Source organism: Parambassis ranga, chromosome 16, assembly GCF_900634625.1.
Source record: "Parambassis ranga chromosome 16, fParRan2.1, whole genome shotgun sequence".
Taxonomy (NCBI): domain Eukaryota; kingdom Metazoa; phylum Chordata; class Actinopteri; family Ambassidae; genus Parambassis; species Parambassis ranga.
In genome coordinates this window covers 19,747,829-19,768,629 of record NC_041036.1, presented here as the reverse complement: position 1 = coordinate 19,768,629, position 20,801 = coordinate 19,747,829, and the positions used below count along the sequence as shown (strand labels likewise).

The 20,801-nt window shown below is 39.1% G+C and overlaps 1 protein-coding gene across 1 annotated transcript in view; it reads left to right on the top strand.

The window, feature by feature from the left end:
• Positions 1-15,077, top strand: part of LOC114448048 (semaphorin-7A) — a 33,964-nt gene extending 18,887 nt beyond the window's left edge. Inside the window, exons 10-14 of the mRNA XM_028424690.1 lie at positions 18-228; positions 8,607-8,722; positions 9,011-9,183; positions 9,704-9,759; positions 11,090-15,077. Of these exons, the coding sequence (XP_028280491.1) occupies positions 18-228; positions 8,607-8,722; positions 9,011-9,183; positions 9,704-9,759; positions 11,090-11,436 (903 nt within the window). The 3' untranslated portion in view covers positions 11,437-15,077. The remainder of the gene's footprint in view (positions 1-17; positions 229-8,606; positions 8,723-9,010; positions 9,184-9,703; positions 9,760-11,089) is intronic.
• The last annotated feature ends 5,724 nt before the right edge of the window (positions 15,078-20,801 follow it).

Below are 20,801 nucleotides of genomic sequence, written 5' to 3'. Positions count from 1 at the left end.
TCACTTCTTCCACACAGTGTGTCCGCAAAAACCCTGCGACAGCGGACAGTCCAAACAACATTAAAAACCTTGGGGTGATCAGATACCATCCGGAAATTGAGGACGTGATCCGACCCGTCGGTGTGGCTCCGCTTGACCTCCCCTCAGAGGATCAAATCACACGTACGGTGGCGGACCTTGTCCCGGCGGTCAATGAAGAGCACTACAGTGTCCTGTACCTTGGAACAGGTGTGTGTGCATGCATCTATGTCTTAAAACTTTGTTGTTCCCTGGTGGTTTTCTTCAATTATTCATCCTGATTGGCACTTTGATGCCAACCTGTTGATGATGGTGATTTTGCGTTCATAAGCTTGAAGCAGGGACTCGAGACTGTTGCTCCTTCAAGCAACTAAACTGAAGAAGCTGCTTGGAGTAGCAATAAAACATCTTCAAGGATCTCCAACATGCAGTCGTCCTGCTACAAGCTCTTGAATTTAATGCCAGCCTTTTTGGTGGTTCATATTTGTTATGACATTTGTTAGTTAGGTCTAAGGGTCCTTGTAAAAACTGCCACTACTTATACTGAAGTAGACAGATACATACACTTGGTACATTATTGTTGAAGCTTAAGTATTCTAGTCTGTTTAAAAAATATGTGGCTCTTTTACTGCAAAACACACATTTTTTATCCTCAAATGTTCACTGACAAGCAAAAGGCAATACCTTTTAATGGTGATGCTTGAAAGATTCTAAACCCCAAAATGTGACAATGTGAAACAAAACATCAGCAAATTTTCATTCAAGTCTTTAAAGCAGAGAACCAAATCAAATATGAAACTAAAGCTGAAGCTTTTTTGTATTCATTTTATTTTTGTATTTATTTATTGGACAGATGAGACAGACTTAATTTAGACAGAATTATTTGCACAAAAATTAGAAACAATTCTACCAAACCAAACAAAACCTTAGCCCATCTTTAAAGCATGGTGGTCGCAGTATTATGGTTGGGGATGTCTCTCTGTATTTGGGCCAGGATGGCTTGCCATTATTGGCGAAACGATGAATCCAATGCATCTTTCTAAAGGATAAAATGTATCATTATCCAAGTAAATACATGACTAAGTCTGACATTTCTGCTTCTTTTGTTTGATAAGGTACTTTTTTTTAATTTCAGGACGTATGCGAAAATTGGCTCATGTTTTGGGTCATATTTATGCAGACATAGAAAATTCTAGCACCAGTATTAATATAATTTTGCCTCCCCCATCAAATTTAATTTTCATTCTCCTCATGTGATCAACAAAACAAGTAGGATCGGCAACAACATCACATTAAAATTCTTAATTCAAGTCCCAAAGAGTTGAAAGTGTTAAAAAAGAAAATAAAATAATGACAAACAATAAAAATCTATTCAAACAGCTCCTGGACTTCATAAGTCTGCTTCTCTGTTTCTATTTGATCAAAGCATTCATTCTGAGCTGCTGCTGTTGCCGGCAGTTACTCCAAAAATTGAGTTGTGCCTTGGGGAGATTACTATGGCAACCATCACGAGTCATATGCGAGCATGTGTGTATGTGTGTGTCTTGCCACTCTCAAGTTCACCAAAAAGACAAGCGAGCGTCATCTTACAGAATGCAATTTCTCTGTGTTGCAGTGCTTGTCATCGGCCCTTTCTGGGTTGGGTATTATTTTTAGCACACAGAAAACAACGTAGTGCTAAGACAGACAGGTTGATGGCCTCTCACTGTGGGCTGCACAAACTGTGTCAGTAATAGGAGGGGAAGCTATGAACAGCCACGGGTCTCTGTGGTGGCCTAAAAAGAAACTAGAGCAGTTTGAGTCACACTGGTAACCAATGCCAGGGGAACAAGTTATACTGGAAATGTCTGATGCTCCATACTAGTCCAACATGTCCTCTCTTCTTTCCTCCTGGATTTCATTTGTGATTTTTTTTTCTTTTTCTACAGTATTGCATTACTTTTACTTCATCTATAAATATTCACAGCTTGTCAAGCTCTTCAATCTGCATAATTAATTTTAAACCTGCTCTGGTTTCTGTGCAAATGATGGAGAGGAGCTGCCATCTTGAAATAATTTGATTTTAAGTGAGCAGAGGCAGGCAGGCAGCTCGCCCTGATGGATAGCTGCATTAGAAACAAACTAAACCAATCAGAGTGGATGCGGCGTGGCAAGTGTCCACCTTGAGACCAGTGAAAAGGAGGCAGATGCTTTTTGGCTAGCCTTAGGATGTTAGTCCCTCTCCACCCCCTGGTGATGGAAATCCCAATAAATATCTCTCATAGAGACAAATTCAGAGGCTGTGCGGTTAATCTCTGTGCAAGACAGTATAGTGGCTGATATTAAAATGGAAGCCAGGGAAGCAAACAGCACAGTGTGTGTTCAAACAATAAATATCATAGGAATGATCTCATCCTCAGTAAGGCTCTCTTTGCAAGTAATTGAGTTAGTCTGCTTTAAATGAAGTCTGAGGCATTTGTCCTGTTTAGTCAGGATCGTTTAGTCTGTTGAGAAAGATGTCTGTCAAAGTTTGATGCAGAGCAAACAGCCTCATTAAAAGTAAGGTGGAGCCTCTAAATCATAAATCCCATGCCAACTAACTGCACAAGAAACATCCATACATGCATAAACACCAGTTATGCAAGTTATTTAAGATTCAGCCAATACTGTCATTTTCCTGATGAAGACAAAGCTGAACAATCAGTCGGACCTCTAGATGGCACTGCCCTTTATGTGTATTTGTCCAGGGTTGAGAAATGAAGCCCATGCAGAAGTATCAAAAACTGTACTTCCCTCCACAGCCTACGGGTGGAACCTCGTTTTATGACAACTGTATAGCAGTAAAATGACTCGTTCATTTTAACTATATTCGGATTTAACATTGGCTTAACTATCGAAGTGACCGCTTTGAGTAGTACACACCACTAACAGTGCAAGCTTCCTGATTCCATGACCGCTCGTCTGCCTCAGCGCAACTTGGGATCCACCTCCTTTGCCTGTATTTGGATTAACGGCCACAGCCAGTTTGTGCATTGTTATATACAATTATAACCTGAAGAGACTAGGCTACCTGTTTTAGGAGAGCCATTCCTCCTCCTATTTATGCTGGTGTAACTGGCTGCTAAAGGGCAATGTGAAAAAGTTCTGTATGTTTTTAATTTTTCTTCATTTTTGGCTAATACGGTAATGATTATATATCAGAAGTGTAAAATAACACTATCTATTGTTTTAAATCCAAAAATTCACCCCAATACAGAGTGAAAAATCTTGGCACTATTACTCCCAACCACTATGCTGACTTATATTTTGTGCATCCTTCCTGAAACAAAGTAGTGTTTTATACACCAGTGTGCCAAGTAATTTGCTTGTTCCTGCAGCCCTCTTTGCCCTTAAGGATACATACAATTAGTTGTGGTAAGTCACACTGAATATTTGTATATACAAAAACTCTTTGGGGCAAATTTATTTAAATATTTTAACATTTTAATCTTTCTAATTGAAACTTCACAGCTGTTCATAAGATTCAACATGACTGTAACTGCAAAGAATCAACACAGTGTTGTTTTCTTCTAATTATTTCCTTCCTCATTATGAAATTGGGACAGAATTACTAATCTGTTATCATGTAGAATTAAAGCTTCATTTGCAGATAAAATGTGGCTGACAGCTCCATTAATATCTTTGTTTCTATGCAAACTTTTTAGATTTATTATACTTTCTTCTCTTTGCTATGTTTCTATCCTCATCTGGGAACATATGGTTGATTCTGATGGTGTTTATGGAGGCCGGGACCTAGGTATATGGTGGATGAAAGGGCAACTTTAGAACCTTAACCTAGACGTTTTATTGCCTAATTTTAAGCATGAGGGTAAAATAAACAAAACTTGACTTTGTTCTTGTTCTTGCCACCTTGTGAGCAAGAGGAAAGGTCTTTGTTCTCGTGGAGTATGGAATAAGCTTTATTCTTGTCTGTCTTGTGTCTTAGGGTACTGTTCTCTCAAAATGTGTATCTTTGCTACATGAGCTGATCAGTGTAACAATAAGCAGTTACAGGAATATTCACTCTTAGCTCCGTGCAAAAGGGCACCTTGATAAAAGCAAACTTTTCCACTTTCCTCTCACCTAATTCCTGCATCCACAGAGATCTTGTTTATCGGAGTCACACTTGTTTGACTAATTGATGTATTTAATGACTAAAGGAGCTCACTTTAAAATGTTGCCCTAGAACCAATTGACAGGATTGTGCCAATGTTTCTTATTAGCTAAATAGTGCTGTATACTCTGAGTTTTTGAACCCATCTAACTAGTCTCGGTGGGACTCTCCTCGATGGTGGAGTTCTAATGGAACGCAGCAGTATTTGACAAAGTGAATTTCGTTGTCTTTTGATCACCAGCCAGCAAATAATTCAGCAGAATCTATGCATATAATAACCAGCTGCTTTGATATCTGTCATCTTTCTAACACAAACATATTCTGAGAGCTTTTATGTGGATTCAAGGCAGTGCAGCTGTTGTGCCATTTGGGTACACAGCGGTACAAGTGTTAAAAAAAAAATAAACATCTCTTAGGATGCAGGGGGTGTTTGATGTCCCCGGTGATGGGAGGTATTTTGAGCATCTTTTGTGGCCTTTCTAGGTTTCACTTCTTGTTAGTGTCTCAAAGGAAAAATGTTTTATTCCCAAGGCAGCTGATTTTTAGAGACTTTTGTTTTTATTAATGATTCAGGCACTGTAGCCTTTGAATGAGTTTTCTATTTGATAGACCAGAGACATAGCCCAGTGAATGTTGAAGAGGATGGTCTATGGAAGCCACCTGCATTGTCTTTTAACATCAAAATGTTTACTCTTCCACTGTTAGTGTTCAGAATGCAGAGTCTGCCGTATTCTATTCAACCATAGCCGGTGTGCAAAAGAACCCTGGGATATGTTGTACCACAAAGAATCCATATGACCCAGGAAAAATAGAATGCATTTAAAGGAGCCATCGAAACGGGACAACCCACTGTTGTGTTTGCATTACATCAATGCAACAGACTACAAATTTATGTTGCTTAATGCTACTTTCAGAGTTCCTCAGTCATTTGTTAGTCTGAGTGATAGAAGTTCAGTTTCAATATACCATGACTGACAGATGATTTATCCAGTCACTTGCTTGGTATTTCTTTGAAACATGTAAGACCCTTCAAAGAGCACAGCACAATGGTAAGTAGATGAAATATAGTATTTTAAGCAGCTGATCCTATGACCTTGGAAATAGCTATAGCAAAACAAGAAAAAGCTCAGAGACAGCACTGAAATTAATATGAAAGTCTTGGTCCAGTCTGGGGCAGTTCGTCCAAAAGGCAGTTAGGACAACAGAGATGATTGATTCCCTTTGAAGCTGTTGATGCTTTGGGCACTAAAACAGACACAGAGTGAACCCTTGAGCAAAAAAAATAAATAAAAACATTGGTACTTGGAAACTTTTCAAAATCCTACATAACTCAATGTCAAAAGTCAATATTTCTGATTACATTTTCTCTGGCAAAAAGTTGACTTAGGGGTTGTGTTTAGCAAATACGCTAACGTTAACATTCAGACTTAAGGTTACGGTTAGGTAAGACACCTAATGTTTGGCGATGATATAAGAAAGTGGGATGTCCATCCTCCCACTCTAATTTTTCTTGTCTTATGTAAAGGATACACTACTTTGAGCATCACTGTATGTTTTAAATGAGCTATGCTTCTGTACACTCTATTCTGAAAAAAATCCTGGACTACAGTAAAACGAATGTAGAAGGGAAAACAAACACTCCTGCATTATAAATGACACATCTTTGACAGCAATCATGCTGTGTTAGAGCTGCAAAGGGTCGCTAAGGAAAAGGCATCACATGAAAAATTGCAGAAGCAGTGGGGGAAAGTCTGTAGTCTCTAGTAACTCACAGATTGACCACCAGAAGACCTACAATTGCAGTCATGATAGAGGTGATACAACTACCCTCAGGGATGGAGCAAATGTCAGAGCTGTACACTTGTTTCAAATTGACTTCCTGTTTGAGATCAGAAGCGATTTTCTTTCTTTTTACACAGTGTGGCTGTAGCTTAAAGGTTAGAGAAAATATGAATGCATTTGAAGAGAAGGGAAACAGATCCAGTTAAGCAGAGGATTTGGGATCGAAGCAGGTTCCTGTCCAAAAATCTAAAAACGTTTAGACACTAAGTCTGTATAACTGTGCACATGCGGGGATGAAGAACCTGCTCTGTCAGCAAACACTCCCTTGAGATATATATATAGAACACTCAGCAGATGTCACATAAGTTCAGCATTGTCACCCTTTTCCCCTAAGGAAAGCTTCTCTGCTTTCTTTGTGCTGATACACAGTTTTGATTTTTTTTAAAAAGAGCTTAAAAATAGCTGTAGACATGAAAAAATTGGGAATGTTATCTTTGTCTTCAGAAGTGAGGAAAAAAACAAGTTTATAAAAAAGCATTTTGAGGACAATAGAAGTGACAGCAAGAACCTGCATTCCTAATTATGAAAAAGAGAAAGTGGCTCACAGAGGAAGCATTCAGGAAGTGAAGCTGTGATATAAAGGTATGACTGTAATCACTTTTTCACAGCTGGGGAGAAAAAATAAATCTTCAGATGTGACAAAAGACAAAACAAGTTAGCGACTTTCTGCAGGGAGCTTTTATATTTGTCAAATTCGTGTTTGGACAGGAATGAGCGGCAATGGAAAAAGGACCACTGGTGAGAATGGCAAATAGAAACAGGCAATTTTTTTCATGGGCTGAATATCAATATGAAGTTATTATCTATATATTATTAACTGACTACAACAGTGATCCAGCAGTTAGGGTAGTTGTTAACTCAATTTTACAGTTAAATGTGTTACAGTTAGTTTAAGATGGATCAACCTTTTTGTAACGTCAACGAACGGTTCCTGAAGAGCAGTTTGTGTGCAGGCAAAGAGCCACATCCTTAATTATGCATAACTTTTATGCCTTAATATACATTTGAATGGGTAAATTCACCCCATTCAATTATGTGTCAAAATTAATACTGGACATTTTAACATGAAGGTGCAAGACACATTGGCACACGAATCCTTTCCATATCAGCCAGCACAATTTGTAATCCATAATCTAACCCTGTTTTTAATACCTAACCTCAACCTGAATGTCTAAGGCTGATTCCACACTAAAGGATTTATGCTTGATTTGTTCTCTGCACCTGATTTAAGGCCGATTACTTGGCCAAATAATCCCTAAAGTGTGTAGTGTGCCCATACACTCACTCCTCCTCCTGTTTCAGACTCACATATCAAACATGTTTGATATTTACGACTCCTATTCAGAGTGCAATCACACAATCAAAGTAGTGTCAGGTATGTTGATTTGAAGTTTCAGCTTCTGTTTTTCTTAATTGCATCACTCCAAGCATGTGCCTGTTCTCGCTTTAGATTTCAGCGGCCTGCAGAACCAGATCTCTCAGTCAAATGCACAACAGCTGCCCATTTTAGATGTTTTTTTTTTGTTTTTGTAACACAACGCTGCTGCTCAAACAGCTTTTTGCTACTCAGTAGATGCAAGGGCGTAGTTTCACCCATGGGAGGAGGTCACACATCCCCACCAATGTCCAGCAATTACTAAATTGTCCACACCAATAATTTGATTCCCTGTACCAATAGATATCCTCCTGTCATTGGTCCTACCCAAAGCCCTTGATATTCTGGTTCTGATTGGGTTATATCAAGGGCTCTGGTCTTACTGTAACACATATGGCCATGTGATTGGCTGCTGCCACATGCGTAGCTATGTTGGTTGGCAGCTCCAAAACACATCAGCAAGTGTGAGACAGTTGTTGGAATCTTTTGTTCGCACCAATTTCAAAAGAAAATGTATGCCATTGAGCAGATGTGAATGCAGTGACTTCCAGCATCCAGTGACATCATGTGCATACCTTCTGTGTTGCTGTAGACACTTTTGTTAATATTGTCAATACTTTCTACAAATTGCAAAAACCTGGATGACACAGACATCAAAATGAGATCTGCAGCACAATTTGAGCAGTCAGTCACTCTAAATGTGGTACTTCAATTGTTGCAGAGTAAATGTTTTGCATTTTTTTAAACACACTTTTGTGCACAAAGTAATTAATACAGTAAAAGTTAAGTTTCTCTAAGTTTCTGTTTATTTTTTTCTTTTGTTCCATAACAAATTGAAGTTTTGCATGAATTACAGTGTTTAAAATTTAACATTCTTATCTACAAAGCAGAGAAAGTTTGGGAGCCGTACTTAGTACAAGCCTCCTTTATGACCAAACTGTTTCAACTTTGATGGAGAGAAGCTGCTTTTTTATGTCAAATTGCAGCCATCTCCTCACAAAGCCTTCATTGTATAACCAATCGAAATTTTATCACACAATGCAAACTTGTTTTTTCTGCAGCTGGATGTGTTCAACTGCTCCACTTCATCTCACAGTCAGCAACCTGACTGTCTCTCTTGTGTTATTGTAGCTATTGTTGCTGTACCAAGCTACAATGTGTCCAGACAAAATGTATTTAATGCATTTTTACAGGTTTAACAGGTTCTCCCGTTTATTGTCTCCTTCTTTGTTTCTACAGAACAAGGCAAAGTGCTGAAGGTTCTTCACACCAGAGAGGATGTCTTCATCATATCTCAGTACTCCCTGTTTCACAATGAGGGTCCTGTTATAAACATGGCCATCGATCCCCAAAAGGTAATTATGTAGCATTACATAGAGTGTGACTTCAACATAAATAATGCATCAGTTCTTATACTGTACAGTGTTGAGGAAAGGCTGCGGGCCTGTATTCAGCTGTGTAGAAGATTAATTATACTGTAGCCGCACCCGTGCTGTGACCAGATGATGAAGAAAGGAAAGGATGGGATTTCTTTTCTTTTTTCATTCATTTTTTTTTAAGATTATTGGATGATGATACAGTGATGTCATCTTTGTCATTACATCCAAGTTGCACACGCTGTATTGCATTTCATTCCTCCTCAGGGACACCTCTACATCGGCACAGCAATGGAGGTCCAGCGGCTGCCGTTGGCTGACTGCGGTCGCTATGGCGACACGTGCAGGGAGTGCATCCTTTCCCGGGATCCGTACTGCGGTTGGGAAAAGGCCAGGAGGAAGTGCGCCGCTATCCCGCCTGGATACAACGCTTCAACTGAGTATGATTAGCTCTGATGTCACCGCCGCAGCGCTATTGGCTGTTTTATTTATTTTTTTATTTCTACACAAGCCAACATGAGATGAGAGAAAGCTCTCATTAGGGTTTTTTTTTTTTTTAAACCACAGCATCATTCCTGTCAGAAGAAATAATGCCCATATGTTCTGACTGACAATCGTTATCCCTGGGATGATGAAACTTGTTCAACTACAACGTAACCGCTATGCTGAGAAAAAAAACATGAAAATTGCCCAACTGATCAAAGAACTAATGTTTCTTCGAGTTAATAGGCTCCTCTGAGTTTAAAGCATCTTGTGCATTTCTAATTTAAAAACATATAATCAAAAAAGAAAATCATGTGCTGTAATAAGCCTTTGACTCATTTCTCCTCCTACATTGTTGAATGATTTGTCTGTGCATGTTTTAATTTGCAAGTAACAGTAGGTTGGTGCAGACGCTCAGAAGTCATTTGTCAAACTGTTTAACACTGCTAATTTGTCTTCTCTATTATTTTCTAACAGTGCATTTATTCAGTATCTGGACAAATCGAACTCCTCAGTTTGCGGAGAAGCTGCTGGTAAGCCCTTATCTGCTCTCTCCCACTCTCTCTCTCTCTCTCTCTCTCTCTGTATCTTAATTAAACCAGAAGAGGAACCTTTCTGAGCAGCTACAGTAAAAAGATGATTATCATATAATTGAGTCCAAAAACCCAAAGGGAGATTTATTTTTTTTGGTCCTGTTTTAAGAGCTCAAAACCCAGTTGTAACCCAGACTAATCGTGACAATTACCGTACTAGCCACTGAAGTGACAGGTATCTGTTCAAGTGATCTGACTTTAAAGGTGCATTCATTTCCAATTGTGACACCGTTGTCGTGTCTTTTTTTTCTCCCCTGGCAGCACTACTTAACGATGATGAGAAGCAGTGCCTTTTAATCTCTTAACTGATACCTCGCAGCCAAAGGAATTAGAGTACAGCGGTAACACAAAACACAGGCCTCATAGTAAGCTTTATCATCTCTCTCTCTGAGGACCTTTACAAAAAGTTGTTGTTAGCCTTACAAAAAGGTCACAAAACCAATTGGACTGCACAAATTTACAGTCCAAAGATTCTGTCCAAAAATAGAAATTCATGTCCACTGTCACCCTCTTCAGGATGAACATTTACTTATAGATTTGTATAACTAAATGTATTCTTTTTGTATTATATGTAAATAATACTATTCCCTGCACTTCAAGCTAGACAATAATGTTTCATTTCAATTTGTACATTTTACATTTTTTAAATGTGATGTGTAAAAATCAATCACATAAAATGATTATTTTATGTGTTATGTCATTCATAACTATTTGAAATTCTTCTTATTTGGAGAGGACATGACATGAATCATCCAAACAAAGTTTAGGAAAATAAGTTAATTTGTGTTGTGTGTGAGGGAAAACATTTGAAACCATCCACATGACCTTCCTTGCATAAGATCCCACCTCTGTGGGCATCCTCCTTGATAATGAAACTGTTCATCTGTGTCCTCCTCTATTCTAACCATCTGTTTATTGCAGCTAAGCAGGGGCTTAATCAAGACTGTTTTTTTTCTTTGTAAGCTTATGATTAGTTTAACCCACCAGGGGGCCCCAGTGCAAAAATGATCTGTGGTGTCCTATTGACTGCTTGATAAAGGCCAGACAGGCAATAATGTCGAATCTGCCTTAGGGCCTCTTCATTCCTGTAGATATTGGGCTTTGCATGCATATTTCCCAACACATTTGCAATTGATCAACCAACACAAACGCTTGGGGCCCCTGAGGACTGGCCCCGGAGAAAGAGCAGCAATTAAAACAATAGATTGAAATACACACATATTGGTCCACACAGAGCAGTTCATTCATTCATTTTTCAACTTTTCTGCAGCTCTGAAGCAGCGCCGAACTTCCCCCAGAGAAGTCTTGGTGCAGTCCAACACCTCCGTCTTTCTGCCGTGCCCCGTGCGCTCCTTCCACGCCATCTACCGCTGGGAGAAGGACAACTGCATCAAGAACTACCCCTGCATCTTTTCCGGAGACTTCTGCGTCCTGGGGCCGGTTGTCGACACACCTCTGAAGGAGGGCGTTTTCCGCTGCATGGCAACCGAAGACGGATTTAAGGTGGAGGTCATCTCCTTCAAGTTGAGGAACGACGGCTGGCTCCTGGCCGCCTCCCTCGCATCCACCTTGGGGCCTTCGCTTCTGCTTGCTGTGGTCACCCTGTGGCTTCATTAACTGCAGCTAACAAACATAAAGCTAACTCCTCATCTTTAGCTGCTCTCAGTGACAGGAGCCAGTGATTCAGAGGTCAGGTTCGCAGAGCATTGTAGTGTATGGTTGGGTTGTATGGTGTTCAGTCACCTTTTTTCTATTTTGGTTTGTAGAGAAAAAGTCCAGAATATATCTGTGAATAAGGGACTAAAGTTCTATATTTTTTAGCAACATATCTGCAGCCGCAGCTGTCTTAATAAGATAAGAACTGGTACACATTTAAACTTAAAGTGACTAGGAGGTTATTGTCCACGAGCTCAACCATAATTAGGTGCTTTGCGAACCTTTCCTCCCTGATGAAAAAAGATACACATATCCTATGAGTTGGGCAAAAACAAAATAACAAAAAAAAACACCAATACCAGGCCAATTCTTTTTACCATTTCTCTACTTATTTTAAAATTGACTTGATTGTGCTTATTTGTGAATATTTAAACCTTTAATACCACTATTACATCTAACCGTTCATCTCGGTAAACCTCATCAGTAACGCTCATTAATACTTGGATAAAAAATGTCTTGTATTGAGATTTAAAAATAAGCCTTAACACTTCTGGGACATACAACTCCTAAGCACAATTTTGCAGTCGAGGCAGAATACTGCAGACTCGGTTGAACTTGACGCTATATATAATTAGTGCAGCTGAGTCAAACAACATCGCTGGGAGGAAGTGTCAGCTTTTTTGACAGGAAGTAGGCGGATGGGCGAGAGCCCTCGGAACATCACTGTGTCTCAGCACCTCCTCCTCAGACGAGAGGCAGTTTCTCGCATCTTTTTAGCAGATGGTATCAGACATCATCATTACGCCTTGTTCACAGCCTTGTCCGTTGTTTTTCTTTTTTACACGCTATCGTCTTATCTTCCTCCCCAGAGCATTCGAGCAAAAACATTCCCTCTCACAGGATGTGAACAACACCCACAACTTCTACTTAATGTTAGAAGTATTTAATAATTAAATCAATATCTATCTATCAATCAATCTAAAAAGTTGCTTTCAGTTTGTAACTATTTTTTTCTTTTGGGGGGGGGGGGGGGACTGAGCAGATGGCTCTACAAATGAAATCCAACTTCTGTCAGCCTTACAAATGCGTAAAGATGTGAACAAGGTGTCGCACCACAGCGAACGTCTACTATAACCGCATATTTACAGCAGTATCATAGGGACAAGATGAAGCTAAACGGAACCACAAAGTAGAAGTTGCATTTCATAGTTTGACAGGAGAAAAAAAAAGACAAAGAAAAAAGGCTTGTACTTTGATCTGTGAAGTATGTTCTGTATTTTCTTGCTCTGCAGATGCTGATTTCTTACCATTGCTGCCTACGTATGTGACAATTTGTCTTGGTGGTCTGGATTTTCTTAATTTTTTTTCCCCGTGATATATAGAACGTGATATTTACCCAAACTATGAGGACATTTTTTTAATACTTTATGCTGTGAAATAAAAAGTCCTGACAGATTTCCGCAGCTAGAATTACAGAATTTACAGGCGGCGGCCACAACCAGCAGGGATGACAGAGCATCAGTTAGTCAACAAAATGAACAAAAAAGTTAATTTGAATGCAAAAAGAAAGATTTGTGAATATATGCGCTGGAATAACAAAAAAAAGCTGACTGAGCGGATTAGCATGTCCTCAAGAGCTTTGGTACACAAAACTGGCCGTGCACAGTAATTTCTCATTGGTGGGAATTAGACGATGAAGCTGCTTCAACTTGTACTGTACTAGTGTATTTATTTTACACCATCTCGCTGTGCTGGGTTGTGCGTTGCTGCTCGGGAATCTGCACGTTCTCTGCATTGCACTGACTACTGACTGTGCCAAAAAACAAAAACAACGCAAAAAAACAAAAAAAACACAAAGCTTTGTCAAGCCTCACCCGCCCATCATCATGACCATGTTATGTCAGAGAAACCTTGATGACTCCGTACATCTGTCTTCCTCACGATCACACTCAAAAAGCTGCTGCAGGTCTAACACAGCATATTAATCATCTTTGCGTCTCTGCGTAGCCACCAGGGTGGAATATGAACACCAGCCACCAGCGGTGAGCGCTGGTTAACATTAAGCAAAAGGTTGTTAACCATGTTCATCGTTCAGCAGGGGATGTACTCAAGGCATAACCTTCTTTATACTGTATACTTACTGTATGCGATCTCGTGAGGCCTCCAACTAATTAGGCATATATATATGCTTCTTCACTGTGCCCCATGCCCATACTGATGTAGATCAATGAGCTCTGGTGCTTCAAACAAACCGCTGTGTGTTAGCATCAACAGACCAGGTGAAGTTCAATTTCCTTTATTGCCTGCAGAACCCTTTATTTCGACCGAGTTCTCTAAGGCGACGTTCACATTATGTGGTTTGATGGCGATTTTTGTGCAGATTCGTCTTCACATTTATAGTTACAAATGTTTAAGCCTGGCCAGTCGTCCTAAGTCTAATTTAATTCTGCACAAAGAGTTAGTCTGGTCTCCGGAATTACCTTTGAAGGCAAGGTGGAAGCCATCGCCCCATTGCAGCAGTGTTGATGGGGGCAGTGGCTCGTCCTGATGGTAGCTGAAAATGGCGACCGAGCGATGGGAGTGGTTCTCCTTGCAAAATGTGTTTAATGTTGTGACCTTATGTGTTTTAATGATGATCTTTACCTTCTCCTTACTTTGTGTTTAATCCTAACCTTGAACATTTTTTGTTTTTAATTTACTGCGGGCAAAAATTAAACTTGAGTGAAAACAAAACAGCTACCCCCACCATCCCCCAATCTATCCTACCTCTTCACATGGATTTCCGCCAGGTGTATCGGTCCCATGTTCGGATTATGTCAGGCTGTTCCGTAAACGTAACATAATGTTGTTATGTCTAGTAATACATCCATACATTGCATAACCATGTGACGTAAGTGGCGAATATATATATTATCAACCAATAATATATGTGGCCTGGTAGTCTGAATCTAATCTTAGTCAGATGTTTAAGGTTTAAAGTTGCATATGAGTTATGATAGTGATGTGCAGCATTATGAGCTGTGCACAGTTCGTTATCCATCCCACAGCAGTACGCAAAGCTAACAAAGTGGCTTTTTAAATAGAATGCAGCATTGCTACACTCTGAAAGCCATTAATGTGTACAGCACTAATGGGTTTCAGTGTAAGCTGGTAAACAGGTGCAACCATACCTTTACCTACAGCAGGCTATATGCGACACATCCAACAGAGAAGCATCCCCAAAAGGCAACAATGAAGTGCATTTTTAAGAGTATGTTGTTTAATAATTGGGGCGGCCGCACACAGCTTTTGTAATTTTCCCATAACATAAAAAGTCTTTGCTGTATATGGATTTGCTTTGTGAGTGTAAAACATGGTCTGGTAGAATCAGGATTCCATTGTACAGCTACAGGGCATTGCTTTATTACTAACAAGGAAAGACTTGGAACAACATTCACAGTCCGATTGAGTCCTCGCTTTGATACGGATATTTATACTTTATCGAGGTTCTGTTATCGTTCACTCGCATCATGTCGTCAGCAAGTCTGACGGAGACCAATCTCCTTCAAAGCGTGCTCTTGATTAGTGTTGAGGAAACCGTTTCGGTTAGGCACCTAGTGTGAGGCGGGTCGCTGTTTTGTTTGCTTGGGGGGGAGGGGAGGGGAGGGGAGGGGGGTTGATTAGTTGGTTGAATGTCAAGTACTGTACATGATGTGCACCCATGATTCTGTGTGTGATATATCTAATTTTAAAATACCAAACTCTATTACATATATTGAAAAAAAGAGAGATTTATATTGGTGCCATGCCAGTCTAATACCATCTCATGTATTTTTAAATAACAGATATCTATAGTGCAATAGATATTCATGTAACAAATCCATATTGACATGTGTTTCCCTGAACATGTGCGGTGAAAATTAATAAATTATAAGTATGGAAAAATGATTGATTGTCTTGATTCCAAAAGTGCTAGGAAATGAAATCATTTAATTTCCTTTAAAATGAATGAAGCCATTAAGATAAAGCATAGGGGAATAATTACTGGAGAAATTATTAATATGAGTATACTGTATTAACATACTTTTCATGTATATGCTACACACTGGAGGCTTTTATAAACCCATTATGACTGTGTTTTAAATCTAACACTAAAAACCTTTGTGGCCAAGTAAAATTAATTTAAATGATGCAGTTGCTGTAGCAACTGATGTCATTGTCACTTCGGTAAGTCCGAGTGTGTCTCATCTGCAACTTGTCGGCTGATTAATGCAAATTAGTTTCCAATATTTTGTGATTACATGCTGCATTCATCTATTAGCGTTGATTACATATTCCCTCGAAAAATCATAAGAGACCCCCTTCCATGCCTCACTGTAGGACTGTTTCATCATAAGCCTTGTTGATTCCACTCCAAGCACCACGGAGGCTTGACTTCACATTAGGAACTCTATTGCACCTAATTTTTACCCACTTATTATGTATCTTCAAAGAGCCACAGAGAAACTTGTATGGCAGAAATCTCCCATTAACAATATGCGTCTACTTGTATTTTAAGTTTTAAGTGTATATAATTTATTTTGGATCCCTACATAAATAAACATCATAAAAAAAGAAAAAAATGTATTTTTTTTGTTTTTAGAAAATAAAACAAAATCAGTAAATGAAATAAAGGTAACAAACAACTGACCTAACAAAAAATGATAAATATATTTAAAAAATATTAACAATACGTAATAGTACTACTACTAGTCAGTAGAACATTTCATCCTAAGAAAAAAAATTAAATAAAAATATTTATAAGAATATTTCAATATTTGATACTGGGCTATTTGGTTGTTTTCAGTTAGCTTTGTGACATTAAACTGGCACAAATAATTTTACCACATGTGACATGTGATCACAGTCCTTATGTTTATGGTGAGGCTTGTTTTCCAAAAAAAGGTTAATGTTGCATACATTTAGAACAGACACAAAAACAGCAATCCGTGTAATTCATTAATTACATGTGTAAACCTATTAACCAAAATCCTATTAATTAATCCCTGAATAAAGATTTGTTGTCGACGTGTACAAATAATGACTTAATTAAAATTAAAGTACCATCATAAATCTACTTTGTGCATCACACATTTGCAGCATCAACATGATTGACTCTCACTTAGATCTGCTGATCAATAGAAGCCTAATTTAAAGGCCAGTATTTGTTGTTTTGTAAAGCTTACTGTGTAAAATCCATTGACAAGGTTCTTTAATCCACTCTATGCTAATTATTATGAAGTTTAATCAGGAAGACTTTTTTCATCATCGCTTAAAGCACGTCACCAATTATCACTCTCTATCCGCCTCTCTGATCTCTCCCTCTCCACCCTTCTCTCTTTCTCTGTCTCTCACTCCCTTGCTCTCCCTCTCTTTTAACCTCCTAATCTGGCCAGGTGATTAATAGAGAGCACCTCCCAATCAGCTGCTGGTCCGTCCCTCACCTGTCCATTCACGGCTTAGCAGAAAATGTAAAAGTCTTTCGTTTCTCCTCCAGCCACCCTTCAGTTCTGTTAACTCTGTTAACCCTCCTCCACCCCAGGCACTGCCGGATTCACGCCAGTTCAAGGCCTCCTCTCTCCCACTCACCAGTCTTCTCCACCACCACCAACAGGTCTATAGACCTGGGGAGACTTCTGATTCTAGCATTTCTCCTCTGGCTCTGGCTTTCCCGTTTTGAATGTGGTCATCGCGTCAGGGTCGAAAATGCCAAAACACATTTCAGTTCTTTGTATAGCAATAAATGTGCTTATGCGATGTAAAGTCAAAATGTTTGCTGCGAAACAGGTCTAAAGTATAGCAAGAATTAGCTGTAGCACTCAGAAATGATGTAAGACCAGCCAGCAGGCCCATTGATAGGACTTAAAAGAAGAAGAAGAAAAAACTACTCCGCAGTTTATCAGCTGAAATATTCATTTGTCTGAGGAGTATTTAAAGCTGCTGCTATTCATCTCAATTTCACGATTAACTGAGCTATAACTGCAACAGGCTAATAAAGGAGCTGATCACATGCAGGCATGTTGATTAGGACTGTCGAGGAAGATTCCGTTTCATGAAAATGAAATCTGTCAGTTTTAACTTTTAACAGCTTATCTAATGATTAGACTGAAGGAAAGGGTGAATAAAGAACCAATAATGGCTTGACATTATCGCTCCTTCGTATAATACGTTAGTGCTCATTATTTACACATTGTAGAAAGTTATTTATGTTGCACACACATCAAATCAAAGCAAAGAACTTTATTTGTCCCCTTGCATGTGAGGGTTAACACAGTAATAGAAATACAATAAAATAGAACAGATATCAATAAAAAAGGTCCAAATTTGACAGATCAGCCTCAGGACTGTTTGGACAAATCACCACACAGCTGCCTCTGTCGTTAAGGGCACAGGCTTTGATTTTATTTGTTGCTCTTACCGCTGTGTTAAGAGACTGGTGGAGAGATGGGCTGATGGCTTGGGTTTGGGCTTTGGATGCAAGGTTGAGCCGGTGTTGCATGCAGTGCTCTATGTGCACTTCAGGAAAGTGGCAACCCTGTGGTACCTCCCAACCATTGCTGGAGCTCCATCTGTGGCGCAGGCAAGGATGTTATCAATCAGAATGGAGTTAGCCAATAGCCATAAGGCGCTGAAGATAGTTTCACCTCAGAGAAACAGCAAGTCTATAGCCACATCTCTCCCAGCCATCAAGATAACCTTCTGCTGTTGTTGTTTACTAAAGAACTAAAGAATACTAAAGGGATTTTCACACAGTGTGGCACACAACTGCTGCTCAGTGTCCAGCGCCATCTCTTTAATCCTCCTTCATCACTAAGCAGGATGTCCTTCAACACTGGAACTAGGTCTCCATGACAGTAGAGATGGTCTCCTTGGCCTCTCTCCCACTGTAAACCAGCAGCCAGCAGCCCTACAACCTGAAAAGAGAAGACAAAAGCTCTCTTGTCTCAGAGTTTCATACTTACGCAAGTTTGGTATGTAAGTGCCGGAAGATTTTACACATATTTGCTGACATAATCAACAAGTAAGTTTGGTAAAGTTCTGTTTTTGTTTATGGAAATGATCAAATGTTTAAGATTGTGCTTTACTGCTTGAAATCTGTGAAGCAGCTGTGTTATTATGTGACAGGAAGGTGAAGTAAACGTTTGTCTGGATCAGTTTCAGGACATCCACACCATCACAAGAGTAAAAAATAAATAAATAAAATCTCAGGGAAACCTGTGACTAAGCACATGTTGGCAGTGAGCCAGAAGTGAAGTGAATCACAGCATGAATGAATGGGATATATTCTAGGAAACAGTCTGCGGCCTAATGAGTCATACTGTAACGCTGACACACGAGAAATGATTCAGCTTAGAGCAATGACTCAGCAAAAACAAAAATAAATTAAATTAAAATAAAAAGTGAAACAATAATTGATTATGTGACTTTTTTCATCAGCAAATGTATGTGAATAACTTGAAAACTTTAGTTAATTCTTCCACAACAGACAGCTGTGTTTTTTAAGCTGTGTTGGCCCCTCCCACCTTATTAAGGAATTGGTTTCACCTGCAGAAGTGTGTATGAACAAAGCTTCTTGGAAGGTGGCCCTCTCTGTGACTTCTGTCTTCTGTCCTGCATCACTGTATGTTGTCCATGTAGGTACACACATTTCAATAACACACAAGGCTCGCTGCCTAGGTGGTGGTTGTGATTTGGAAGAAGCATAATGCTAAGGAGATTAAATGGAGATACTAAGGAGCTGATTGCGTGAGTGTAGGTGGTGGAAGAGGGATGCACTGAAATGACATCTGACAGCAGAAAGGTATTTAAACACAAACAGCAGAGATGTAATTGTGTTACAGTGTTTGTACACTATAATTTGGTATATAAAATCATGCTCTGTTAACCTGGCTCGCAATTGGGCTGGTTAAAAACTGAAAGGAAGGCTGAGTTAAGTGTTGAGGACTTGGCAGCACTCAGAAAACTGAGGGGGCAGTGGGTCCAGCATGTTCAGATTATGGTGTCTGTGTATAGAACTCGAGTCGAAAAAAAGCAAAATTAGAAGAAGCTATTTCAGATGGAGCATGAGGGAATGAGAGCATCCACAGATATGGAGAGTTGACATGGCATTGGAAGGAGATGGAAAGTTTGCAGCTTCTGCACACATCGGAGGATAATGATAAATGTTGTTTCGATCATGTGGTACACAACAAGGGGTGGTCTTTTATAGTTGAGGCCCCAGGAAGCATTCTCTGCATTTAGTATCCTGGAAATGGAACGGATGCAACGCAGCAGTTTTGGAAGCTCACAAAAGGGAAGTGAAAGACAGACTCAGGCTGTGTTTCTGTGCTGAAAGCCCAATTTTCTGACAGAATGTGGAGACACGCTGAATGAGTCATTAACCCGTGAGGACTCTTTCAATTGATAGGACATAATGTACCCTAACATGTCCCTTTCATAAAAATACAATAAAAGATGTTTATATTTTTACTTTCACTGCATCTAATCTTTTCAGGAACTTTATTAAAAAATATTTTTGAATATTTTTTAAGCTTTATAGAAAAGAAATGGCTAGCAAAACGCAAAATATGCAATATATACAGTATATATATATTTTTTTCAAATGAGATGCAAAGAGGATTACTATATACTATCTAGACACACACACATATATTTAACCACGTGTAGATAAAAATCTCTTAAACTATACACCCTTGGGGGGGGATTAAACTATAATCCCCCAACTGAGGGGGATTATTTCATTTTAAAAATAATTACAACAAAAAATCCTGACCAAGTTTCATCATTTAACCATTAAACTGACCAATATTTTGAGAAAAAAGTACACATTTGGTCCAAAAGGTGCCTGAAGGAATTTATTGTTTTTTATCGTTTCTTCTCAGCTAGGGACTTCCATTGTTGTGCTGATATCTTCAAAAAACACATTCTCAAGCCCATTGTGCGTTTCAAATTCATACGTCAGTCTTCTCAGTGATTATTCTGGTAGAAACACAAATAGGAAAACAAAAAACAATTGCTTTCTACCAAAGAAATAAAAAGCTGCTCCAAGAGTTTTTTGACAGTGAGTGAAAAACTTCTTAATAGAACCTGTGGTCAGAGATATTACCACAGACGTAATTTCACTCTGAGTAAACGGCACAAATGTTTCTGCTGAAATGGAGTTTCAAAAGAGAACTGACTGTTGAAATTCTCACACAACTCAATTAACATCAGCTGGCCGCAGTGCCAGTTACAATAAATAAGGCAACCCAGTACCAGTTCAGTTTGAGGGATAAGAGGAAGGAAAAACTGAAGGGGAAATTCATTTT